Genomic DNA, 27,652 nt, shown 5'->3' with positions numbered 1-27,652 from the left:
TTGTAACTTGTGGGAAGGGTTTGGAAAGTAAGTGAGGTAGGGCACTCTACAGGGAATACCTAGCTTCATAACTGTTGTTTTTGTCTACATAGTCTGTTTAGGCATCTGGTCATGGGTTGCCTTCCAGGGTATTGGAGACATTTTGGAAATGATAATGGTGTTGAATGTTAAGGAGAGGTTGTTTATCTCTCTTGCTTAAAGTGAACATTGGCATCACTGTGTGGCACAAGTGTTTAGTTTAGCGATACAGCACAGGAACAGACCCTTTGGCCCACTGAATCCATGCCAACCATTGATTATCTGTTCACACTAGTTCTTTGTTATCCCACTTCCTCGTCTAGTCTCCACACACTAGGGATGATATTTACAATGGCCGATTAACCCTACAAATGTCAACCCTACAAATGCCACTTGTCAGCCCAAGCCTGAATGTTTTATGGTCATAGACTTTGATAATCTGAGGCCATGGGAATGGAGTTGCTGCATCAAAGAATCTCACCCCTGTTTATCTTCTGATACATAATTGATAGTCAATAGTCGTTTATTTGTCACATACACATAAATGTGTAGTGAAATGAAAAATTACCCGCAGTTCAACAATAAGACCAATAAGAATAATCAATAAAAATGCAATAACACATACAATCATAAACTAACACCAAACAAAAGAAACATCCATCACAGTGAGTCTCCTCCAGTCACCTCCTCACTGTGATGGAAGGCCAGAATGTCTTTTTCTCTTCCCTGCCGTCTTCTCCCGCGGTCAGGCTGTTGAAGTTGTCGGGGCGGTCGGGGCTCCCGACATTGAAGCCCCCGCCGGGTGGAGAAAATCCCGTGGCCTATTTCAGGCCGCGCCGGACGGTGAAAGGTCCGCGGCGGACCGACCCAAGCCCCACGATTCGGGGCGGGCAAAGACGCTGCCGCTGCCGGAGCTCCCGATGTCAGCCCCCACCCAGGGGCCTGCGGGCTTCCGACGTCCACGCGGCCCGTGCCGGAGACAAGTCGCAGCCGCTCCCGCAGCATCCGAAGGCAGCCAGCGCCGCAGGTGGTGAGTCCGGGCCGCGGGCTCTGCGAACCAGGGCCCAGGTGGTCCCAGCCGGAGGCCGCCAGCTCCAGGTGCATGGCCGGTGGTAAGCCGCAGCGGGAATGGAGACACGACACAGAAACAAAGGTTGCGTCTCCGCTCGGGAGAGACAATGTTATAGTTCCCACCACCCCTCCCCATAACACACAACCACAAACACTACACCATATTTAAACTACAATTCAGACAAAAACAACAAAAAACACAAAAGACAAACGGACTGCAGGCAAGCCGCAGCTGCGAGGGCAGCGCTGTCTCCTCCTCTGTTATCTTTTGAAGGTTGTTGGGCCGAGGATAGTTCTATAAAAAACTGTTAGTAATGCCTTTGAATTGACCTCCCAATCCAGTCCTTTCTAACTTATGTTCATTTTAATTAGTGGTGTGTTTGCCTCCTGATTCCCATATATTAGAGCTTCTTGATGTAACACTTCAAATGCCAATTTCCCTCAAAGGCAGTTGGTCTTTAGGTAACACTTCTGCCAATGGTAAAGCCACTCGCACTGGAAGAGCTTGGAAAGACTTTGCAGCTGGTTCTGAAGTATAAGTTATCTAGTCATAGAATCCTCGAGAGATACGACACAGAAAGGTGCATCGGCCCACTGAGTCCGTGCTGACTATCAAACACCTATTTTTACAATAATCCCTACCCTAACCCAACCCAGGGCAGGTGGAATGTAACCAGTGCACCCTGAGGAGATCCACGTGATCACAGGGAGAGCATGCAAACTCCACACAGATAGCCCCAGAGGTCAACATTTAACCCAAGCCGAAGGAGCTATGAGAAAGCAGCTCTGCTAACATCACCGTGCTATCCTAGAAGTGTGGAGTCTTCAGTGTTACAGTGAGTTGTTCCGTGTTTCTTGGCATCCCTTGGAATGAATGAGACTGTTGGAAGTCTAGCTTCTGTGGCAGTGGGATGTTGGATGCTGACTTAGATGGGTCATCTACTTACCATTTCTGGCTGCAGAAGGATGCAAACATTTAGTTCAGGTTTGTCTTTTCCTGTGCCACATTACCGAGGATGTTCATGATGTTTCCTGCCAGTCGTTTAATTGTCGACCACCATTCGCAGCAGAAAGGCTTTGATCTAACCCTGTGATTCTGGGAATGCTCTGTTGTGTCCATTACCTGCTGCTTTCCCTTTAGCACCCATGTCATTCTAGATTGTAACTTCATTAGGTTTATTTTGGTTGAGTGGTCTGTTAGTATTAGATGTGTTGGCAAAAATAACCCAAAATAAGTGTGTTTCTCTTCACAATATTGTTTTTTAACTCAAGTTGTGAACTGGTTGATCTTCTATTAATTATAATTTACTGTCCAACACCAGGACATTAGAAATATTAGATGTTATCTGCAGTTCTGATCATTTAATTTGGAATGCAACAGCAGTAGTCTTGTAGATTAAAATGTACTGGGAGAGAGCCCAACTGAGTTTGAATTTATTCCTGATTTAAAGAGCATTAGAACTAAAGTCCCTTTGGACCTCACTTACTTCGTTTTTACATTTTAATGTCTGTTTAGATGATCAATTTGTTATCTTCCTGTTTTACGAGTATTTTAATTTTTCTGATTGTCTGCATTGCCCCACCCCCATCTCAAACCACTCCAACTGGAACGTTACGCTTGTTCAGTCTGAATTTCTATGTGACAGCTGTATTTATTCTCCACCAAAGATTAAGAAGAAATATGTCGTGCCCCCTTTCTTTGCAGATACATGTTTTTGACTGAAGAATGTTCATTCCAATAGAGCTGAGTAAACATGTATTTGGGTGGCAGAAGGGTTTAGTTAATGACTCTGCAAGTGTTGGCTTCGGTGTTGGCTGGTCCGTGATGCTTTAGGATAGAAATGTGAAAGATCAGAATAGCACAATCTCGACCTTTTCTTATATGCCAATGTTGTCTCTCCACTTTGTGAAATGAGGGAGTTGGAATGATTTTAAACCTGCACGGATTCCACGAGTCCTTGGTACATCAATGAAATCAGTTTTTCAGTACACATCTTTGAGGTATTTGGGGTGTTTAAAGTAACGTCCCACCTTTCAAACAATAGATTGGTCATTGTTTCCCAATTTCCGGCATTGGAATAAAAAAATCCCTTTGGAATAGTTTGTGTATGCAAAATTCAAAATGCATGCCCTGACTCAGTCTAATGAAATTCAGTTAGGGTTCAAACAGAATTTATGACTAATTGCTTTGCAGTAGACAAGTGGGGCTTTATGAGGCATTATTAAATAAGAAGGCAGCCTGCCAGTACGTGTTCTGAGTACTGTACTTTCTGTGTACAGGTTTCAAAGGACGTGTCTGTAAGACTTCACAATGAACTGGAAGCTATTGGGAAGAAAATAAAAAAGCTGGAAGAAGAAAATGAAGATCTTCGACAGAAACTAATTGAAATGGACATTTCCAAGCAGGTGTTGCAGAGTGAAATGGACAAAATGAAAGAGGTAATGGTACTCTTTGTTTACTCTTGCTATTTTAACTTGATTATCACATAGGCTGAAGGGCATCTTTTATTTCAGTTGCTGCAGTTTGAGCTCTTACCCGCTGGGAGCATCTATTGAAAAGTCACAGGAGCATTCACTATGACCTTTACTCCAATATCTTCTCTCCAGGGGGTGAGCAATCTGCCCTAAAGAAACTCATTTTGCATTGAAATGTAGTTGTCAGAATTAGATGCATGCAAATGTACGTCAAATAAATATGAGATAGGAGTACAAAGTTATCCCTATAGTTGAGAATGTGTGGAAGGAAGCTCAAGTAGAATGTACACACCAACAAGGACTATTTAGACCAAATCACTTGTTCCTATACCTGGTGTAATCCTATGTCTTAAAAAGTACAAACTCATTGAGATACATCAAGGATAGACACAAAAAGGTGGAATAACTCAGCAGGTCAGGCAGCATCTCTACAGACAGGGAACAGGTGACATTTTAGGTCGAGACCCTTTCAACACAAAATGTCACCTGTTCCTTTTTTCCAGAGATACTGCCTGACCCGCTGAGTTACTCCAGCTTTTTGTGTCTATCTTCAGTGTAAACCAGCATCTGTTGTTCCTTCTTACATGAGATACATCAAGGGTTAATGTTTCCCATTGTTGACTGGAGCTACTTTATTATCCGGCTATAAATAAAATGCTGGCCACCCAGAGATAAGCATTATAGCACGGGCTGCTACGGCTCAAGAAACCAGAAGCTAATTGGACTTGTTAATGATATATATTCTTATTTATAATCCATTGGATTTAATTATATCCTTAACTTTAATTTGTGAAAATCTTATCATTCTCTGGCCCTTGACAAGATTAGATAAATGAGCAACTGTTTTTTTTATCAGTTTTCAGCTCTTGAGTTGTAATGCTTAAAGGAAATGGTGTTGCTTGATTTATTATAATGTTTTATTTTGCAAAATTTTGTAAATTGAGATGACTGGATGAAATTGGTTTTTAGGGTATTTCAGTGTATTTCCAAGGGCAACGGATGGCACATTTTATAAATTGAAGGCACTTATCCCAAAGATTCAGTGGTATTACAGTGACAATTCGTAAATATCAGGGGATATTCCGGATATCCAAGGGATGTGCTGGATTGATTTTCTTTGAATTGTTTCGTGGGATGTGGTCTTAGCTGGCATTTATTACCCATCCATAATTCCCTTGAACTAAGTGGCTAGTTCATCATATCATATCATATATATACAGCCGGAAACAGGCCTTTTCGGCCCTCCAAGTCCGTGCCGCCCAGTGATCCCCGTACATTAACACTATCCTACACCCACTAGGGACAATTTTTACATTTACCCAGCCAATTAACCTACATACCTGTACGTCTTTGGAGTGTGGGAGGAAACCGAAGATCTCGGAGAAAACCCACGCAGGTCACGGGGAGAACGTACAAACTCCTTACAGTGCAGCACCCGTAGTCAGGATCGAACCTGAGTCTCCGGCGCTGCATTCGCTGTAAAGCAGCAACTCTACCGCTGCGCCACCGTGCCGCCCTATCATCGATTTCGTCGGGTTCCTGTGGTGGATAATCAACTGTGGTTCTGAAGCCAGACAAGAAAGTGAGAGGTTTTCTTCCCTGAAGGTCATGAATGAATTGAATGTGTTTTCATGACAATCATACGGTTTAGTTGTCACTAGTACTCATTGCAGGGTTTTTGTTTCCAGTTACATTTAACGTTAATTCCTGTTGTGTAGTAGAATTGGAGCTGTGGCTCGATCACAATTTCAGAGTTGTGCAATAATAATCTGGTATTTTAACATGCCCCCAAAATGTGACAAAGGGATAGTTTGACTTGTCCTGTTTATTCTTTGTATCTTTGAGTTCTTGATGAAACCCACTGAATAAATACTTGTCAAGTAAGCTTTGGCAACATTTCTCTCGATTTTAATTTCTCCTGATTTTCCCCACTCTGGCACATGTAAGGGTTTTCATTAGTGCAGGTCCACCACAGATTTTCTGCCACCTCCTTTAATCCAGAAAAAATTAAGAGAGCACATTTAAAATCCCCTCCCAGAAGTCCCCTCGAAAATGTGGTGCCTAGTCTAGGTGAGGCGGCCAATCTGTGTGTTGCGGAGCTATTTTTGGCATTGGTTGCTGTCACATCACTCCTTCTCCTCGTCCTTCAGAGCTCCTCCAGCAGGAGTGACCGGAGCCCATTTACAGACCTGCCTGATTCCATTGTTTTTAAATCAAACGGAGTGGACCTTTGGAAGCCCAGTGCTGTTCCACACTGATGTTCCACAGGGTTACATTTTTTTACTGACACTGAACAGGCTTGCAGAAATTGAAAATGTTTAGTACGCCCCAGTCTGATGTATTTATCCTTTTTCAACTTCTGTCTTTGTAGCACAGAAGGCCTCACCATCTTTCACTTCTCTTCTGTCTGTCTACCAGTATAAGCTACATACACTGAAGGATGTATAGGAAGGAACTGCAGATGCTTGTTTATATCGAAGATAGACACAAAATGCTGGAGTAACTCAACAGGTCAGACAGCATCTCTGGAGAAAAGGAATAGGTGATGTTTCAAGTCGAGACCCTTCTTCAGATTGAGAATCAGGGGAAATTGAAACGAGAGATATAGACAGTGATGTAGAGTGATATAGAACAAATGAATGAAAGATATGCAAAAAAAGTAACGATGATCGAGGGAACAGGCCATTGTTAGCTGTGGGCTAGATGAAAAGGAGTTACAGATGATGAAACTCACCAGGACGACAATGAAACTAGTACAACAACTAGGGGAGGGACAGAGAGAGAGAGAGAGAGAGAGGTGGGGGGAATGCAGGGATTACTTAAACTTAGAGAAATCGATAGTCATACCGTTGGGTTGTAAGCTACCCATATACTGAAGGATTATTGTTCGAGATACCCATTGTATGTAAATGTTTAATGGCTTCCTGACATACTTCCATTCACCATTATATGTACAAAGTGAATGCAGAAACAAGCATTGTGAAATGTCACAGGACTGGAAGTGCAATCAGATTCGAATATACTCGCAATTAGTTTGCAGCCTAGTTCTGTGCATCAACTAGGATAAAAATAGCCAATTACAAAGCCTTCAGAATCCTTGTAATTAGACATCCAGCAATTCAGTCTAGACAATAATGATCAGGTATTCATGGATGTCAAGTGCCAAAGTTTAAGAAATATGTACTGTGCTTGGAGTTTGAATATGTGAATATAAATTGAAGTTACTACTGCCAGTGTTATGTACAAGCTCTATGCCTACTGTTTCAACAAAGCCATAAACATAAAATAAATTTGATGCCAAAAGTAGAAATTGAGTCTAACTACATGAGGCAACTGTAGAATATAAACTGTGAACATTAAGCACTGCATATTGAGTATTTGTTGAACCAAATTTTAGAATGTGGCGAGAGATTTGGTTTTATAAATAGAAGTCAAAACCTAAAAAATGCCTGCAGATGCTGGAATTCCAGGGGGAAAGAATTCTGGAAAAACCCAGCTAGTCAGACAACATCTGTGGAAAGCAAAAGAAAGTCAATGTTTCAGATCAGAGACCCTCCATTGTCCAGGCAAGCAGTTCCTCACTCTTTCCACAGATGCTGTCAGACTTGCTAAGTTTGTAGCAATGTTCTGTATTTATTAGCAAATCAAACTGCTTGAATCTGATTTAACTGTTCTTAAAAGTAAAATTCTCAAAATACTCTTACTGTATTATGCCTCAGTTAAACAGTTGACGCTCTCATGTAGTTTGTTTTCTAACAGTTTGTGCCAAAAAGAGGCATCATTATATAATTTTTCTGCAATTGAATTATGCAGCAATACCTTGATTAGTGCTTTAGATACGTTCCCAGAAAATGGAGCAATAATCGAAACAGCGCTCTACTGGGGGGTCATGATAACTACGTTTGGTTATCCACCCAAATGCAAAGCATACCTCAATTTTCTCCAAAAACATATTCCTAGAACGAGCCACTGTTTTTGCAGAGCTTTACTCTTCCTTCTGATCCAGCAGGCACTCCTTGTGTCCTCCGCTCTTATCTACTATCCACCACTACCCTGCCCCAACACCAGTATTGCCTTCCCATTGTTTGTTATTCCTATAGACACAGGCTAGACAGATTGCCAAATCCCCTCCCATCATCTATGTTACTTCTGGCTATTTAGCTTCTTCTTGCATTTGAGGTAGCAGAGGTTATGTAACGGCCTCCAGGCGCTGTAGCCAGTGCAATGTGCTGTTGTCGAGGGCCGTGAGGTCTACCCCCCCACCAGGGGTACGGAGGACAGTGCAGTCGAAAATGCCGTGCTGCGCTGTTTGCTGGTCTGCTCCACATACGCAGGCTGCTGATGGACGCAACCCCCAACGATGCATGTTGGCGTTGAACCGGCCGACCCCTGTGCGGAGCTGGTTCAGAGCGACCCACTCTTTGCGGGGCATGTCCGAGCCGGGTGGGGCTGTGGTGTTCGGTGCGACAGTGAATTGAGGAGGTCGCGATGTCTGTTCCCAGCTGGTTCTCCATGCTCCTAGTATGTTGAAACCGGAGCCACAGAGGGTCGCTACATGACGGGAGAAAGGGTGACGAGATGACAGGCGTTGAGGTCCCAGTTGCTGTCAATCCTGGGCGAGGTGGTGCAAAGGATGTTTGGCGTCCGATGGGGCCTTGCACACCAGCCTATGAGTGAAGAACTCTCTGCGAAGCTTGGCGGGTGCGATACCTGCGAGCACCGGCAGGAGATCCGTCGGAGTAGGGCGTAGGCAGCCAGTGATGATCCGCATGGTGTTGTTGAGGGTGGCGTCTAGCTTGCTGGTATGAGCGCTGCGGCACCATGTTGGGGCGGCGTACTCAGCGGCGCTGTACACAAGTGCAAGAGCACTGGTTCGGAGAGTAGATGTCCTGGCGCCCCATGACGATCCGGCCAAGCAACGCAGGAGGTTGTTCCGTGCCGAGACTTTATGATCCAACACGACACTCCTCTCTGCATTTTATTCCCTCCACCCTTTCCCTTTTACAACAATGTGCGATGCCAATACACATACTCACAAGTACACACACACACTTAAAAAACAAACAATAGTAGTATAATAATAGTCTATTGTTGTTCAGAAATGATTTGAGGTTGTAGTGTTTAATAGCCTGATGGCTGTAGGGAACCTCATTTTTTAAAAAGTTATATAAAGTCACCTGAGCAACAGTGTTAAAGACGCAGCGACACTTAAGTGTTTTGTTGGGGGCAGGAAATTACCACTTCAGTTTAAGGAAACCTGTGTTTAATATGCAGGCTGCAAATCAATGGCACTTCCTCAAACTTTCCAGCCGAATGCGCATTCTGGCTCGCTGCTCTACTTTAATAAAGCTCGCTTGATTAACACCATTTCCTGGCTCAATTCGGAGCAATTTTGATGATCTTAACTAAACCTTTTCAAGGAGATTTTCTAAAAGCTTTCACAAACTTTATCTAATTTACATCTTCGTTAGACTTTTGTATGTTTAAGAGATTTATTTTCCTGCTTCACTGATGTAACCGAGGCTTGGCAAAGTCTTAACATTTGATCAACTGAAACTTTGACCAAGGTCTTTCAGAGGGACGTATTGTTAGATTATTAAATGAACATTCAGCAAAAGCCAGTGACTTTTGTACAGAGAACAACATGTTTAAGAAGTGGAAATCCTGACCTTTTTTATTAGTACTCTTTAATTTGTTAGCAATCTCTTTTAAAGAAAATTACAAAATACTGCTTGTTACATATCGTGTTTGTGCCAGAAATCAGGGGTTGCATTCATCAACCAAGCATGCTGGACACGAAACACAGTGAACAGTTGTAGAAACAAGGAACTGCAGATGCAGGTTCACAGAAAAGGACCCAAAGTGCTGGAGGAACTCAGCTGGTCAGCTGCATCTCTGGCGAACAAGAGTGAATAGTTTGAAGCCTTTACCACAGATAGTCTCAAAAGCGAAAGGAATAATATTTTCAGTTCACCAGGGAACTGACTTGATGTTTGATTCCATAGGATGGAAACCAGATGTTGAACTGTTGAAGCAATGGTAGTAATGAGATTAATGAAGCACCCTAGTTTAGAGATGATCTGCCTAGATTCATTGTTTTGGTTGCTCCATGGTAGGCCATTCCAAAACTGCCATCACTACTCCTTCGTTTGTGTATTTGACTGAACAGCATGCAGATTAAGCTTTTCACTGTATCTCGGTAGAAAACGTGATAATAATTAATTAACTTAAACTACTTAATGTTACATAAGTTGTCATGACACATTTATAACAATATTCCTAATGTTAAGCAAATAGATTGGGGAGAAAATGAAGAATATTTGGTTGAATCCAAGGTTGTTCATCTGCTATTTTCAGGGTCTGAGTTTGAATTCTGATGAAAGTGGTAAAAGCTGCTATTGTGTTCCTGAATTAGAGAACACTGCATCCATTAGTATTGGTATATTTAGATAAAACCTCGTTAAGTACCAGTGAAAAGTTTGTTCATATACAGTATCAAGAAAAAACAGAAATATTTTACACCTTTAAAAAAACCTAGAATTAGGGCGTCACGGTAGGATAGTGTTAAAATGCGGGGATCGCTGGTCAGCATGGAGCCGGTGGGCCGAAGGGCCTGTTTCTGCACTGTATCTCTAAACTAAACTAAAAGCAAATTGTCTGAGGAAGAATATTGAATATTGTGTCTATTCCTCTGAGAATCTCCGCTATGTTTTGAAATGATCCTGCCTTTGGCGTACAATCCGACCACTTGACATTTAATTTATGTGCTGCATTCACTAACATTGGGCGAGAGGGCATGTGTGACATTCGAAGCATCCCTCATTGACTCTTATTAATTCCGTGCATGCACCAATGTGCAAGCTGTAGTTTTAAATTGGCTGCAGTTCCCATAACGTTTTCAAGATAGCAGCAGTGATTCATGTTCTTTTAAACAACTTCATCACAAGGGCACAATCCACTTCCAATCTCAATGCTATAGATCTCCTTAAGTGAACCAAAAATCTGGTTTTCAAGATCCACTGTCTGCAGAAGACTTCATGAACAGAAATACAGAGGCTACACTGCAAGATTCAAACCACTGGTTTACCGCAAAAATAGGATGGCCAGGTTTGCCAAGAAGTACTTAAAAGAGCAACCACCGTTCTGGAAAAAGTCTTGTGGACAGATGAGACAAAGATTAACTTATATCAGAGTGATGGCAAAATGGTCAATTCATGATTGGCCAAGTCAATCACACGATCTGAACCCAATTGAGCATGCCTTTTATATGCTGAAGAGAAAACTGAAGGGGACTAGCCCCCAAAACAAGCATAAGCTAAAGATGGCTGCAATACAGGCCTGGCAGAGCATCACCAGAGAAGACACCCAACAACTGGTCATGTCCATGAATTGCAGACTTCAAGCAGTCATTGCATGCAAAAGATATGCAACAAAATGCTAAAGATGACTACTTTCATTTATCTGACATTGCTGTGTCCCAAACATTATGGTGCCCTGAAATGGGGGGACTATGTATAAACACTGCTGTAATTTCTACATGGTGAAACCAAAATGTATAAAAATGGCCTTTATTAAAATCTGACAATGTGCACTTTAACCACATGTGACTTTTTTTTCTATTACAAATCTCAAATTGTGGAGTACCGAGGCAAATAAATAAATAATGAGTCTTTGTCCCAAACTTTATGGAGGGCACTGTATGACTTTATCCAATGCCATTTTGTTGTTTAGTCCTGCGGATTATTGTGATACTATTGGCTATAAGTTGCAGCAAGTAATTGCAATACGATGTGAACATTGTTGTTGACTGATGTGGAGAGAGCTTCCACAGCAGACTCTCTGGAGTCTGGTAATCTTCGTGGTATTTTAACTATTGAAATTTGCTTATATTCAAATATAGTTGAATTACCTGCTCTCTGAGATTGTTACTTCTCAAATAGACTTCTGTAAATGATGCATTTGTTTTGTTTCTGATCAATAGACCTGCCCTCAAATAACTGGATTAAAATCTCTGACCTTGGTTTATCTTAAAATAAGTGTAAAGTGTTAAAATGAGTGTATCTTTGAACAAGGAGCCAGTCATTACTCTTTTTGAGAGTGTCTTGTGACAGTACAGTCACGAATATTTTTTAAACTGGATAACAGATTTAGTTCAGTTATCTGATGCAACTCAAATAAATGCATTAAATCTTACATCGGGATTTGGCGATGGTTGAAATTTTGAAAATAAGTCTGCGTGAGTTCATTTGGAATTTCCCAACTTCAGGGCTACTTTCTAAATAAGCCTCTTAATGACCAAACAAGTAGTTTTCAGCTTTAACTTAAGGCCTGCATTATTCTAACATCATTGCTTAAGAATGTGTGGAGAACATCAAGCAATGTTCTGGGATCCGAGCCAGGCTGACATCTCAAGAATATTGCTATGTCACTAGGGAGATGAAATTCTCGTTTAACATATGGCAAAATGCACCAATGTTGTATGTTAAAGATTGCTCAAGATTTTCATCGTGAATTTCTCAAAGTGCAGATTTTTATGGCTTTTAATGTCCCAAGTGTTTTGTTTAGTTCTTTTTTGTTTTTGTTCCCATTAAAACCTTAAAATCATACCACAAACCTGATAGTTTGGTTTTGATTGGTTAATTGAAAGATTTCGGCCCACTGAGTCTAAGCTGACCATTGATCACCAAAAGATACAGAAGCTTGAAAGTGCACCACCAGACTTAAGAACAGCTTCTTCCCCTCTTATCAGGCTTCTGAATAGTTCTTCCATAAGCCAGGGTACTAATTCACCTCTACCCCTTTGCCGACATTGGACTTTGTCTCTGGAACTGATGCGCTACAATGCTGAGGACTATATTCTGCGCTCTGTAGCTTCCCTTTTGCTCCACCTATTGTACTTGAGTTTGACTTGATTGTTTTTATGTGTAGTATTATCTGATTAGAGAGCATACAAGACAAAGCGTTACCTCCGTACACGTGACAATAATAAACCTAAACAATCCTTCTACGTTATCCCACTTTTGCATCCACTCCCTACATACTGGAGAAATTTACAGGGGCCAATTAGCCTAGAAACCTGCACATCTTTGGGATGTGGGATGAAACCGGAGCACGCGGAGGAAACCCATGCAGTCACAGACCGAACATGCAAACACCACATGGACAACACCTGAGGTCCGGACCGAACCTGGGTCTCTGGTGTTGTGAGACAGCAGCTCGACACCAGCTGTGCCACTGTTTCACATGCCAGTTACTGTAATGATGCAACTTTTTTCTAATTGCGTAGTTAATAGTGTGATTTCAGTTAATAATCCTCTGACAACGGTTTGCAATTTTAAGCATCTTTAACAAATAAAACATCCCAAGACCGGCCCAAAGAAAAAGACGTCAAAGAGATGGGTTTAATGCAACAGCTTGAAAAAGGAGTGAGGAAAGACTGTAGGATGTGGGATTTGGACAATATTCTGGAATGGATTGAAATGGAATAGGTATAAATGGGACCTTCAAGCATTGACTGGTAGTGACTTTGTTAGATACAGCTCTAGGGGCTAGTGGAATCAAGGGATATGGGGAGAAGGCAGGCACGGGTTATTGATTGGGGATGATCACAATGAATGGCGGTGCTGGCTCGAAGGGCCGAATGGCCCCTCCTGCACCTATTGTCTATGTTTCTATAACAGTTGTAGGTCAATGCATGGTCTCCAGCTACTCGCAACACACATCATCAATCCGGATGAGGAACTGAATGTAAGATTTCCAAACTACTTGGGATGGAGTGTTTTGATGAAGATGCAAAGAGCCTGAGTAGGCAAATACAAGTTATAATGCCTGCAAAGAATTGCCAGAATTTGTGGCCCAGCCATAAATGACAACGGAAGAGGGAAGTTCTTCGGGGATATAAAGTGGAGAGTTCCAGAAAAAGTTCCAAAGAGCAGTGAGAAAATGGTGTGATTTGAGCTTGACGGATTTTTTTCTGTTAAGAAAAGCATTTGGCAATTCAAGAGTCATCATCTGTCATTACACGCATGGATGATGAATAACGCAGTGCAAACATTTTACTCAGAGTTATCTTTTGACCCAATGATAAAGCACTGTTTCATTTGACCACTGATAACTGACACAAGCATTTTTCATAAGCGCCTCAATCTATTGATCGAAACTGGTGATTGATGGCCTTGCTGCAGAAGTAAAATGATTCAGTGCCATCCTAATAATGAATCCCTTTATTAGCCTAGAATTAAATGCATGAATAGATGTTGTCTGCAACGGATTTGAAATAAATGGAAGGAGTATTTCTTCCATGATAAATCAGTAAAATTTGAGCAGAGATAAAGGTAATAAACCAAGAGCGGATGATTAGAAGGGGTTTCAGAACTAAATACATTAAAACTCGGATAACATGAAACTGGGGGCTTTCCAGACTATTGGATGTTGCACCTATTAACACACCGTCTTGCTTTTAATTTACTTTCTTTTTAGATGTACAGTGGTAGAATTAAATTTTCCAGTGAGTTTAAAGACACTGGGAAATAAAACCTTGTAAGATTAAAAGAGGCAGGTAATGGGAGTTTAAAGGAAAAGGGAGAAACAAAACCAAATATCTAACCATTGTGATTCACCAAACGGCAGCAGATTGCTGGAGTTTTACTGTACTGTTTTAAAAAAAAAAAGCTCATCCTCTTGCCTTTTTGGATATAAAGTCACCACCTTGTAAGATTCAAATTAGGAAGATTAGTGGTTTAGTGCCTGTATTTCTACTGAAGAACTTGAGCAGCTGGTATCGCTCAACTTCACTGTGGATTTCAGCGAGAGATAACAATTCAGATCAATTTATGATCAAGATCAAAGATTGTGGTTCACCCAAAGTTAAGTAAGTGCACATCGACTCAACTTCAATAGGGATTTTGTACTCTGCATTCTCTCAGGTGCCCGTAGCCAATCAGAAAGCTAAACAACCTTTAACCAGAGATACATGCTGGTGTTCTCATTCTCTGCTTGAACCAGCTGAATTACTGGTTATCCCTGCAGTCTTTCTATCTCTTCCATGTTCAGTCGGCATAAAGAATGCGAATGGCATCTGACTACCATCCCTAATCGAGTGATCCGGTCTGTTGCAGATAATTGAAGCACAATACATTTTTTGAAGAAGTGTTTTAATAAAAATAGGGAACAGGATTTGTGGAGAGTAAGCAGTTACCCACTGGTTCAGTGCCTTTTGAGACAGATTATATACTGTGGAGTTAAACAGCTACAAATTTAATAAAACAATATGTTTATTTTCTTTCCAGAGTTCCCTGAAGAAGAGAAATAGTCGTGTCACCACAAAGCAAGAAAAGAAGCCCTTGCCACAGGTGCGGAATCCGTTCAGTTTCGGGGGGGGGGGGGGGGGGGGCTCTTTGCACATTTTGCCTGGTTGAATGGACTCAGTGTATGAACTTGGATTGTTTTCTCTGGAACATCGGAGGTTGAGGAGAGGCCTGATGGAAGTGTATAAAATTATGAGAGGCATAGATAACGGTAGATAGTCAGAGCCTTCTTCCCAGGGTGGAAATATCAAATACTAGAGGGCATAGTTTAATCGAGATGTGGGGGGAATATTTTTTTTACACAGAGGGTGGTGATTGCCTGGAACACACTGACAGATTTGATAGTGGCATTTAAGATGCTTGTGGATAGATACATGGAAGTGCAGAAAAGGGAGGGATATGAATCATGTACAAGCAGATTATCTTGGCATCGTGTTCAGAACAGACATTGCGAGCCGAAGGGCCTGTTCCTGTGCTGTACTAGAACAGGTCCAGGGGGGACAGGGCTTTCTCCATCGCTGCTCCCACCCTCTGGAACTCACTACCCCAAACCGTCAGAGACTCCTCCTCACTCACCACATTCAAAACATCACTGAAGTCTCACCTGTTCAGCACTGCCTTCAACCACTGACCGTCACCTCACCTTCTGTCTCCTTTTTCTGTTCGTTTACTTATTTATCTATTTATTTTCTTCTCTATGTTCTAGTAATCCCTGTAAAGCGTCTTTGAGTGTTTGAAAAGCGCTATATAAATGTAATGCATTATTATTATTATTATTACTGTTCTCTATTCTAATGTGAAAATCTTTACTGACCGACTTGGTAGACCAGACGGCAACAATGATTGGATATGTACAAGCTGGCTAGCATAGCCATTAAATTTATTTGTTAATGCAAGTATTATACAAGTATATTAGCAGAGCAAACTAAGATAAAAATAACTTAACAGATGTGGAATTAGAAGGGTTAACCGAGGGATTGTCGTTAGCTACAGTGTAATGTTTTGTGCAGATCACTGCCACATTAACCAAGCTCTTTGACTGTTTTCAAACTGAAATGGACAGATGTGATGAAGTGTGACACTCGTGTCCAGATATGGAAATATTCTTGCACATACCACAGTACATAGGTTTTCCCTGCCAGTACCACAGCTGCTGCCAGGGTTCAGAATTGCCGGTAGCTGGCCAGATGGCTCAGAGGATCTGAACAAGCTGTTTAAAATCTTCCTTAAAATATAACCGTGTGCCTTTAACAACAGTTCTGATGTTTGATAAGATTCTCCAAAACAGAACAGCTCTGGTAGTGCCATGAGAATTCTATTCATCTGAACGATGAGAATTGATGGTTGGTGTTAGGAGCCCATACAATTCCTGGGAGCTTTCACTGAAAGATCATGGCTTCCAATTTTCCAAAGGAGTAATTCCTCACATTAGAAAGTAGCGTTATTGGAGATGGGCTGTCTGTCACTCACTCGCAGTGCTTGTATCCTCCTTTGTTAGAATTAGCAGGTTAAGACAATGATCTGGTGTGGCACAGCCTTACAGCACCAGAGATCCGGGTTCCATCCTGTCTACGGGTGCTGTCTGTACGGAGTTTGTACGCTCTCCCCTTGACCTGCGTGGGTTTTCTCCAAAGACTTACAGGTTAATTGTAGGTTAATTGGCTTGGTAAATGTAACAATTGTCCCTAGTGGGTGTAGGATGGTGTTAATGTGCAGGGATCGCTGGTCAGTGCAGACCCGGTCGGCCGAAGGGCCAGTTTCCACGCTGTATCTCTAAACTAAACTAACACTAAACTAAACACTGTTTGCCTCTGACATTTCAAACACGTACAAGTTTGTAGGGTAATTGGCTTTGGTAAGAATTGTAAATTGTCCCTAATGTGTGTAGGATAGTGCTAGTGTACGGGGATCGCTGGTCGGTGCGGACTCGGTGGGCCAAAGGGCCTGTTTCTGCGCTGTATCCCTAAACTAAACTTAAACTCTATGTTAGTCTTCTGCAACTTGCATATATAATGCTGATTTTGTATTTGACTTCTTGTCAACAAAGCTACAGTTAAGGCTTTGCGTTACATGCCTTTCATTTTTTGGATCTGAGGATGACAGGGGATTGTCATGTTTTTTTCCCTGTTCCATTTCTTCGAGATATCTAACCAGTGTCAGTTTGAAGGCAACCAGGAGATGTGTAATAGTTTCTAAGGAATGATCCACTCTCTGAGTCCTTCCCCTCTCGCCAGCTGTCAGTCAGAAAGTAGTTAGCCTGCACCTGTTTCTCCATGATAGGAAACTTTTAAAATTAGGCAGTGATACAAAGTTTGTGACATGTTGTTACCCTTACGCACCTTCAACTTAGAGATATACAGCACGGAAGCGGTTCCTTTGGCCCAACCCCTCCATGATGCCCATCTAAGCTAGACCCATTTGCCCCACAGCCTCGTATACCGTTTCATAATACATTTTACTTTACATGTACCTGTCCAAATGTCCTTTTAAATGTTTTTATTTTATCTCCCTCAAACGCTTCCTCTGGCAGCTCGTTCCCTATAGCCACCATTACCTGCCCCTCAAGATTTCTAATAAATGTTTCCCCTCTCACCTTCAATCTATGCCCTCTAGTTCTTGATTCCCCTACCCTGGAACAAGTTGTGTGCATTCACCCGATCTATTCCCTCATGATTTTATAAAGCTTTATATGATCACTCCGCAGCCTACTGCGCTCCAAGGAATAAGGTCCTAGTCTGTGCAACCTCTCTCTATAGCTCAGGCCCTCGAGTCCGAGCAGCTTGATGGCAGCTTTCATGTAGCAGGCTAATGGTTGGATGGTTTACAAGCTGTCGGGAATGACAATATGTTCTGAACTATTTTGCGTTTACTCTTTATAATTTGAAATAGGAGGACAGTGCCGACCTGAAGTGCCAGCTCCATTTTGCGAAAGAAGAAGCGGCCGTGATGTGCAAAAAACTGACCAAGTTAGTGAAGGAGAATGAAAGCATGAGAGAGGAGCTGGTGAAATACAGCTCTCTCTACGGTGACCTGGACAACGGCGTGTCTGTCGGGGCCTTTGTAGAGTCTCCTCACGTGAGGGAAGCAGAGCTCAAACTGCATCTAAAGTTGGTGGAGGAGGAAGCCAACATTTTGAGCCGAAGGACAGTCGAACTGGAGGTGGAGAATCGCGGTCTCAAAGCTGAAATGGACGAGCTGAAAGGTCACTGTGAGAAAGAGTCATTGGGCCAGGACGTGAGACTGGGAATTACCAGCACAAGCTACAGCGAGTTTGGGGAGAATATTGGAGAACTTAGGCGTCAACTTCAGTTTGTGGAAGAGGAGGCCGAGCTCTTAAGGCGATCCTTGATTGAGTTGGAAGACCAAAATAAGCACCTCATGAATGAACTAAATCGATACAAGAGTGAGTGTAATCAGGAGTCAACGTGGTCGGATAGTTGTCCGTCGTTGAACGAGCCGTCGCAGGAAGAGCTCATGGCAGCAAGAATCCAAATCAGTGATCTCAACGGGAAATTCAAGAAACTGGAATACGAGAACCGGGTGCTGGTTTCAAACCTTCAGCGCTACGACTTGGCGTCCTACCAGTGCCACAAGTGTTGCAAAGAGTTTGACACGGAGATTAGCGACTCTCTAGATCTCTCTTCATCCCAGCCGAGAAGAGAAGTGCCAGTAGGAGGAGAAAATGACTTGAAGGAAGCTCAGGAGAGAACATCTGGCAGTGGGAGCAGCAGGATCACCGATCATGATGACTTCACGGGTCGGTTGTTAGGAACTAAAGACCTTGAAATCTTGTTCGGTATTAAAGATCAAGCTGAACTTGTTAGCGAAGTCATTGATCTATTAATCTCAGACACAAGTGGCTTTGTTTCTGATGGCAAGCTTTGTTCATCCATTGATTTATCAACACAGTCCTTCAATGAAAGCAGTGAGGAAGCTGCAAACGTCAGTGACACTAATTTAATGAGCAGCATTAACTCAAGGCTCTTTGGCTTAAAAACCGAATTGACATCAGTTACTGAGAAAATTGATCAGCTTAGTGAAAGCATCAGAGATGAAAGCAGGGGTCTGTCCCCTTTACCCCATCTGACAGAATCAGCAAGTTTCTTATCCACTTTGACTTCAATGTCTCAAGACCTGCCCATGGATTCTGTAGGAAAAGAATACTCACCTGATTTAAAGGTAATATTATTTTTTCTTTGCTCTCTATCCCTGTATCAGCATCCTGGTTTGTCATATTACATGCCGTAGTGAGAAAATAATATGTTTTCTAACACTAATTCTCACGTTAAATTTTGGTGACATTAACAGAAAAAGCTAACAACCCATTGCACGTAACAAACACCTTACATGAGCATAGAGCTTTGTACCAATGAGATGTGCATGGTTCAAGAAGGTGATGCGAGAGTACGAATGGTGAATATAGATATTTTCAGTGGCCTGCCAGGAATTGTCAGTATGGTCTATTTCAGTTTTAGTAACTATGAATGCAAAAATAATATTTGAGGTGCGTTGCTACTGTTGCAGAATTTAAGTATTCTTTGTGGATTCGAGCTATTGTTTTAGACGGTCATTTCTTCTAGTTACCAGCAGTTTGATTACAAATGGATTGATGTCTGTGCCCTGAAACCCGTGGCTGTAAATTCAGTGTAAGTTTCTGGATTATAGAAGGTGCTTGTGTCATTTTACAAATGTGTGCTCATACTGGGGACTTCTGCAGGCTTGGCTTGCAGGTTTGGAATTTGGGCAATTAGCCTCTATGACCAAATTCCCAATCAGTGCTCTCAGCAGGCAAAGTTTTATGAGTAGTCCTCAGAATTGTAAAATGATCCCCTGTTTGTTCATCAGAGCCTGACCTCCCTTGATGTGCACTCTGTTTGTTCCATGCCTATTGCATTCTGCATTGAAGTTTGTGCTTTTTAAAATTGGGTTCTGAAACTTCTCCATCAGCCTAGAAAGTAAGACTTGGAAAAGAGACACTAATGCTAATCCTATGCGTGACATAGGATTAGCATTAGTGTTTCAGATAGTGCATGATTAAAGCACAAATGTTCAGATTCAACTATTTGTATTTCTTAAAACCTGTTGGCTCAAAATTGGCTTCCAACATTGATCATTTTGATTTTTTTTATAGTATCTGTTCAATGAATCAAAATGTCTATGGTTATTGAAAACAAATGCAGTTTTTAGTCTTTCTTTAGTTTATTGTGTTTCAGCCACTATTATGCAATAATTACAATTAATTATAATATAAACTGCTTCTGTTGAAGCAAAGATTTAATACATAGCAGAATGGAAAGTTTTTCATAACTAACAAACTAGAAAATCAAGGGAAACTGAGCATTTTTAAAATTGTAATCCACGAACATGAAGTGATTTGAGAACAAAAGCCAGTTAGGATGGACTTCTGCCACGATACTCAAAAGGCAATGTCCAGCTTCAGTGAGGTATGATCCCCTGCAAAAAGTCTATCCCCTACTCCCAATTCCTCCGTCTACGCCGCATCTGCGCCCGGGATGAGGTGTTTCAGTCTAGGGCTTCCGAGATGTCCTCATTCTTCAGAAAACGGGGCTTCCCCTCCTCCATTATAGATGAGGCTCTCACTAGGGTCTCTTCTACATCCCGCAGCTCCGCTCTTGCTCCCCCTCCCCCCACTCGCAACAAGGACAGGATCCCCCTCGTTCTCACCTTCCACCCCACCAGCCAGCGGATCCAACATATCATCCACCAACATTTCCGTCACCTACAACGGGACCCCACCACTGGCCATATCTTCCCATCCCCTCCCCTCTCTGCGTTCCGCAGAGACCGTTCCCTCCGTAACTCCCTGGTCCACTCGTCCCTTCCTACCCAAACCACCCCAACCCCGGGCACTTTCCCTTGCAACCGCACGAGATGCAACACCTGTCCCTTTACCTCCCCCCTCAACTCCATCAAAGGACCCAAACAGTCTTTCCAGGTGAGACAGAGGTTCACCTGCACCTCCTCCAACCTCATCTATTGCATCCGCTGCTCTAGATGTCAACTTATTTATATCGGCGAAACCAAGCGCAGGCTCGGCGATCGCTTCGCTGAACACCTGCGCTCGGTCCGCATTAACGCAACTGATCTCCCGGTGGCCCAGCACTTTAACTCCCCCTCCCATTCCCAGTCTGACCTCTCTGTCATGGGCCTCCTCCAGTGCCATAGTGAGGCCCGCCGGAAATTGGAGGAGCAGCACCTCATATTTCGCCTGGGCAGTTTGCAGCCCGGTGGTATGAACGTCGACTTCTCCAACTTCAGATAGCTCCTCTGTCCCTCCCTTCCCCTCCTCCTTCCCAGATCTCCCTCTATCTTCCTGTCTCCACCTATATCCTTCCTTTGTCCCACCCCCGACATCAGTCTGAAGAAGGGTCTCGACCCGAAACGTCACCCATTCCTTCTCTCCCGAGATGCTGCCTGACCTGCTGAGTTACTCCAGCATTTTGTGAATAAATCGATTGTACCAGCATCTGCAGTTATTTTCTTATACTTCAGTGAAGTATGATGTCTCCACGATTGAGATGCACAGACCAGGGACCTTCCTCGTTTTGAAGACCCATGGTACTGGACCTTAACTGCATGTCAACGGCATGACAGATATTGCCCATGCACATGTTGAACATTTGATATGCACTTTTTGTTCAGTAAAATACCTCATTTCCCTTTAGTAAAACTTAGTGTTTCTGCTTCATCCTCCAACTGAGAGTACAATAAATAATTCCGCTTTTAGCCCCTGGTCTGCAAGGGCTAACCTAATTTTTCAGGAATTACGTTTGATCAGCGATCGGTCCAGTTCATGCCTTTGATCACAAGCAGATGGTCTACATTAATAGTGCGCTTATGGTCACTGGATGATGACGGACTCGGCCTTGTCTATAGTCGTCTCTCTGTTCATGTAATCCAAACATTGTCAAGAGCTGCATTTGAATGACAGACAGGTAGAGAAGGTAGTTCAGTATAAACGTCACTATTGGAGTTCTTTCAAACAGTCGATACTTTCAGGTGAGCAGTGAAGAAAATTGGTAGAGATAAAAAGCATTTAAAATAATATTTTTGCTTTTACTGAAACAACCTAAAATCAATCCTTGGAAAGAAATGTGTGAAACTGGTCACTGCCTGCATTCACTGGATGACTCTGGCATCCAAAACATTCCCAAGGACAAAGCTATCTTTATCGTTACATTTCCTTCATGGCTATTTTACATTTTGGGTGAAAATACTGACGTTCCTTTTAATGCTCATGGAAAAAAAGATTTGCAGTTTACCTTCTCAAGTAATGATTCAATTCTGATATTTTTTCCTAGCATTAATTTTAAATGCCATCATGTTATTTTTGTCATTGAATTCAAATTTTTGAATGGTTGACATATTTATACAATCTATTTTATTGGAGCATTAAACACAGAAGAGCTGCTGGAGTGGGTCATTCAGAGCCTGCAGAAGCAACAAGCAGATCATTGCTGACCTTTTACCTCTGTGTGACTTTCCTGTGCTGACTTGGTTTCCCTTAATTCCCCCCATATGCCAAACAAAGTCTTCTAGTCTCTGCCTGAATAAACTCAGCAAGTGAACAGGTGCTGCACTCTTGGGTAGAGCATTCCAAAAAATCATTAGCTTTGTTAAAGACATCAAGATATTTCGTCACAACTGTGACCTAAATGGCCAATCCTTTTTTAGTTTTGAGACTGATCTCCGAGCCAGGGAAAACAGCATTTACCCTTCAAATATCCTTCTTCAACCTATCTAATTTCTCCTCCTACAACAAACCCCGTCGCAGCAGACTCTTGAACGAACCACTTATAAGCTAAGGATGTGTTCCTGATCCCCTCCCAATCTACCTTGTCGCAGCCTTTGCCCTCTTTCTTTTATCTGCATTTTCTCTGTAACTGCATGGTTTGATTATTGCATTAGTGTATGGATGTTTTACTTGGATAACACGCAAAACTAAAGTTTTCCACTGTATCTCGGTACACGTGACAACATTAATACCAAATGCACCATCCCGGGAACCGATCTGGTGAACGTATGCTGCACTCCCTCCCATGTAAATCTATCTTCCCTCAGGGAAACCAGACCTGTACACAATGTTCCAAATGGGGTCTTATCAGGGTTATTCTTCATTACACTAATCAAATTCTCTTGCAATAAAAACCAATGTACTGTTTCCTTTCTTCACCACTTGCTGAACATACATGTTCACTTCAACGATTTGTGTAAAAGAACACAAATTTACACAAAAAATAAATGTGTAAATTTCTCAAACCTCTCTAACCACCAATGCCTTTCGATCTTTCATGACTTAAATAGTTATCCCATTTTCTTTTGCCGAGTGGATAATCTCACATATTGCTACATTCAATCTCATTTACCCAATCTTTGCCCGTTCATTTGGCCTGACCATACATCATCCCTTGAAGTATCTCTGTATTCACCTCACTTTCTCAGTATTATTAGCGTACTTGGAAGGGCTTCACCCAGTTCATTGATATAGATTATAAACAATAAGGTTCCCAGCACTGCCCCATATTACATCCCACTGGCCACCAGAAATGTCAAAATTACCCATTTATTCCCACTTGCTTTTCTGTCCATTCATCAATGCTCAACAGAATATTTTCTCAATACTGTGGTCTAAATTTGTTTACTAATCTCTTGTACAGACCTTTTTGAGGGTCTTCTGAAAGTCCAAATGTAGCACGTAATAGGCTGACCTGCCCTGCTAGTTACAAGCCTTAGAAATTCCAGGCACCTCTGACACCTCTCTTCCCTTTCTCAATCTCCTTGTCTCCATCATGGGGAAAAGCTTATCAACTGCCATCTAATACAAACTTAGCGACTCCCACAGTTATCGGAACTACACCTCCTGCCTCTTGCAAAAACGCTACCCCCTTACTCCAATTTATCTGTCTTCACCACATCTCCCAAAATTAGGCTTTCCATTCTCGGACATCCAAGATGTTCCCTTTTTTTTAGTAAACAAGGTTTTCCTTGCTGCCATAGATGGGTCCCTCCCCCTCATATTGCACTTGTGTAGATTACAACCGAACGGTAAGAACACTGAAATCTCCAATTATAGGTGACTGCCTACAAACAACTCTTCCTTTCCCCCCCCTCCCCCTCCATCTTCCCTGTGACTGACCCGCTGTTACTCCAGCACTTTGTCTTTTTCCCCCCCAAGAAATTCCAACTGATTTGTCAAATTAATAAGTAGGAAAAAAAACTACAGATGCTGGTTTAAATCGAGACCCGAAACATCACCCATTCCTTCTCTCCAGAGATGCTGCCTGACCTGAGTTACTCCAGCATTTTGTGTCTACCTTCTGTCAAATTAATAAATTTGTTTAATAAATTCAAGTTAACTTTGCCCAATCATGTTATTTTCCATGTGTCCTTTAACATTTCCTAAATAGATTCCAGCATTTTCCTTACTATTAAGATAGGAGCAAAATAAGGTTACAGTGGCACGCACTAGTAACTAGATTTATTCTCTTATAATCTGACAACCGGACAAGTAGCCTGACGCCCAAAGGTAAATGGGATAGTGGCCTTCCTTGCTGATCAGATCAGCTGCTTTTGTAGGTTACTCCTGACTTGGGTTTGCAGTCATTTATTGATTGGGAGAATGTTGCTTCGAAGTGCATGCACACTCTTGATTTGAATCAGAGCTCTATTGCGTGCACGTTGCTGGTTTAACCCCTGCATCACTCACTGCATGAGCACCATAACCGGTGTTTGCACACTTGTCTCTTTTCTCTGTTTTTTCAAACAAATCAGACCATAATTTTACTCATTGTCTTTTTGATTTTGTTTACAACACTCTCATATGCCACTGTAATAAAGATGTTTTTCCTTTTCATACTTTTCTTTGTCTTGTAGTTTTTTCAATGTTTACTATACCCAGTTTTTGTTTCTTTGTTCCTTCCCTACCCTTTGTTTTGTTTTCATTAACTTGCCCATGCATGCAGCAACCTGAATTTAGGAACCAAGGGGACTGGCAGCAAGATGGGAGTCAGAGCCCTGACATGTGTGGCACCAACACCAAGGGGAACGCCAAGGATTACAGCATCTACAACCGTGAGGAAAGTGACTCCTATGCTACAGAGGTAAACTGACAACGTTATGTATGAGTGCAGTAAAATGTACTAGTTAATAATGCAAAACATGGGTCAATCAGTATCTACTTATTGCAAACATAAAAAAGCTCATATCCGCGGGTGAGAAGATTACATATTTGTATAAGGAATATTATTGCATGTTGCACCATTTTCTCCTCAAAATCCATGCATATGTGCTTTGAGGTTTAAAAGATCTAATTCGCCAGGTCCGCGCTGACTAACAATCACCCTTCCACTAGTGCTATCCTATACATAGAGACAATTTACAGAAGCCAATTAACCTCCACTGCCCAAATACCTCATTACCCCAAATACTTGAACATCTTCAGGTGTTCAGTTTCCAGTATTGTTTAGTTCTTGGTGTACGTTGTGAAAACAAAATGCAAATAACTAATTTATGATTTTAATTTATTTTAATCTGGTTCTTCCAAGGTTAACTGTTGCTCATGAACCTCAGTGAGGACTGGTGGTGGAGGTTGGAGGGTGAAGGGTTCAGAAGTGACTCCAAACAGTACTGCGGTAAATTTGAGCAAAAAACAAAACGCTGGAGAAACTCAGTAGGTCAGCCAGCATCTGTGGAGGGAACAGACAAACAACGTTTTGGGTCAGGACTCTTCTTCAGTTTGGTTCCAACCAGAAATGCTGCCTGACCCGCTGAGTTCTTCCAGCAAATTGGTTTTTTTTGCTCAAGATACCAACATCTGCAATTCCTCGTGCCTCGGTTTAACTACAGTAAATTTACCCACGTTACACTGCATTTTTCTGTGTATAGAAGTGTTTCATAAGGTGTGCACTGTGAAGATGTCATGGATTAATGCACACAGACAAGCGAGGGTAGGAAAGTCCACACTACATGGCTTATACTTCTACATCCATAAGGCATTCCGGCTCGTAAAACAGCAATGTAGTCCATCGTTTTTACAATTGTTTCTGATGGACATTAGTTAAGCAAATGACTCCTTAATTTACTTCGGAAGATACTGTTTCAGGCCATACTTATCAATAGGCCTAAAAGAATCTGTTAGCAAAGCCGCCAATCATTCAGAAAATGAACGTTATCTTGGAAGGGGGGGTAAAAGTAAAAATTGCATAATTTTGAATCACTCGTAAATGCCGTAGCATCAACGTTCTTCCTCCTATATTGGGCAATTATACTTTGGTTATAATGGGAATGTACTGAATGCTCTTCAGCTCTTGGGATTGTCAGTGTCTGTGCTGTTCAGACTTGTATCTTGTTGCATCTACTGTCCAAGGATGTTGGTGATTAGCCAACGGCCCCAGAAGAAACATATAAAGCTCTCGGGTATGTTGGAGCCCTACTCATTGTTAAATGAAGGGAAGGTAGGTATTTGGGGAAGAGGTCAGTGACCATTGAACACTCCCCATCTACCTTTAAGAAGCTGTGACACATGATGGTTGCACATGCTATCTATGAGGACAGATTTTTCATTCTGTGCCTTTGGCCTGTTGGAACCCGCAATACGTTTGAGCTTGCCTGCTGGTAAAAACGGCTGACTTTACACTTTACCGAGGCTTTTTTAATTGAGCACACATAGTTCCCACTGCAGATTTATGCCTGGATTTGGCAGGTCTTCCTGCCTGCCAGGTGTTTTTAAAGGTTGCCATTTAAAGGGTATATTATTTTAATCTTGGCAGCTACAAAGTCAGTTACAGCAAATCTTGGCATTTTGTGCAGTTTCGCTGAGGGAAAGAGAGAGAGAAGCACTGGGTCACTTTATTGGATTAATTTTTCCAAAGGCCGTTTTTTTTCCAAGCACCTGCAGGAGCAAGGAGGGCAGGGGGATTGCAAAGAGAGAGGAGAATCTGTCTCTAAACATCCACATAAACGAAGCAAGTGATATTGATGTTGGACATCCTTGAGATACCGCACAAGCACTGTGCATTCCACAATGAACTTGTCGGCATGTCATTTTGTGACCAAAGCTGCATGCAAAACATTCCGATAATCCCAGTTATTTCGTGTGTATGCACAGGAGGCAAATTTTGCAAATGCCATTGTGAAAACTGGAGCATAATTAATCTTGTATTTATAGAACGCTGGTTCTGAAACAAGCTTCCGGCAAGTGTTAGCCATTCCATGCATGTCTGCTGCAGAGATGTAGAGCATGGAAACAAGCCCTTACCTCACCAAGACCTTGAAACACCCAGTCGCCCTAATGCCACGTTTTATTCTCATCAACTCTGCCAGTTTTGACCCCACATCTACACAATAGGGGCAATTTACAATGGACCTTTGGGATGTGGGTGATAACACACTGGGGATACCCACTGACACAGAGAATATGCAACCTCCACACCACACAGCTGTGCCACGGGGCTGCTCTCCTGTGAATGGGGAGAAGCCGTGAACGGGATGCTTGGCATTGCAGATAGCATCTGTACTCAGCGCTCACGATTAGTCATGTTAAACCTCTGTATCTGAACAGCATTATCTGCCTGCAGGCTAAGACTGTGGTAAGTTGAAACCAATTTTCTACAGGAGGCAAGGGTCACGATTTCAGATCCTGTCGAGCTTCTATGTGCGTAAGAAGGAACTGCAGATGCCGGTTTCAACCAAAGATAGGCACAAAATGCTGGAGTAACTCAGCGGGACAGGCAACGTCTCTGGAGAGAAGGAATGGGTGACCC

At 42.2% G+C, this 27,652-nt stretch overlaps 1 protein-coding gene across 2 annotated transcripts in view; it reads left to right on the top strand.

The window, feature by feature from the left end:
• Window positions 1-27,652, top strand: part of mtcl2 (microtubule crosslinking factor 2) — a 69,631-nt gene that overhangs the window by 14,003 nt on the left and 27,976 nt on the right. For both annotated transcript variants that reach the window (XM_078419168.1, XM_078419167.1), the window contains exons 3-6: window positions 3,370-3,528; window positions 14,853-14,915; window positions 17,760-19,049; window positions 24,854-24,991. In XM_078419168.1, the coding sequence (XP_078275294.1) occupies window positions 3,370-3,528; window positions 14,853-14,915; window positions 17,760-19,049; window positions 24,854-24,991 (1,650 nt within the window). The remainder of the gene's footprint in view (window positions 1-3,369; window positions 3,529-14,852; window positions 14,916-17,759; window positions 19,050-24,853; window positions 24,992-27,652) is intronic.

This window comes from Rhinoraja longicauda, chromosome 22, assembly GCF_053455715.1.
Source record: "Rhinoraja longicauda isolate Sanriku21f chromosome 22, sRhiLon1.1, whole genome shotgun sequence".
Lineage (NCBI taxonomy): Eukaryota > Metazoa > Chordata > Chondrichthyes > Rajiformes > Arhynchobatidae > Rhinoraja > Rhinoraja longicauda.
The sequence above is the reverse complement of the archived record's forward strand: the minus strand, read 5'-3'. Positions and strand labels throughout refer to the sequence as shown.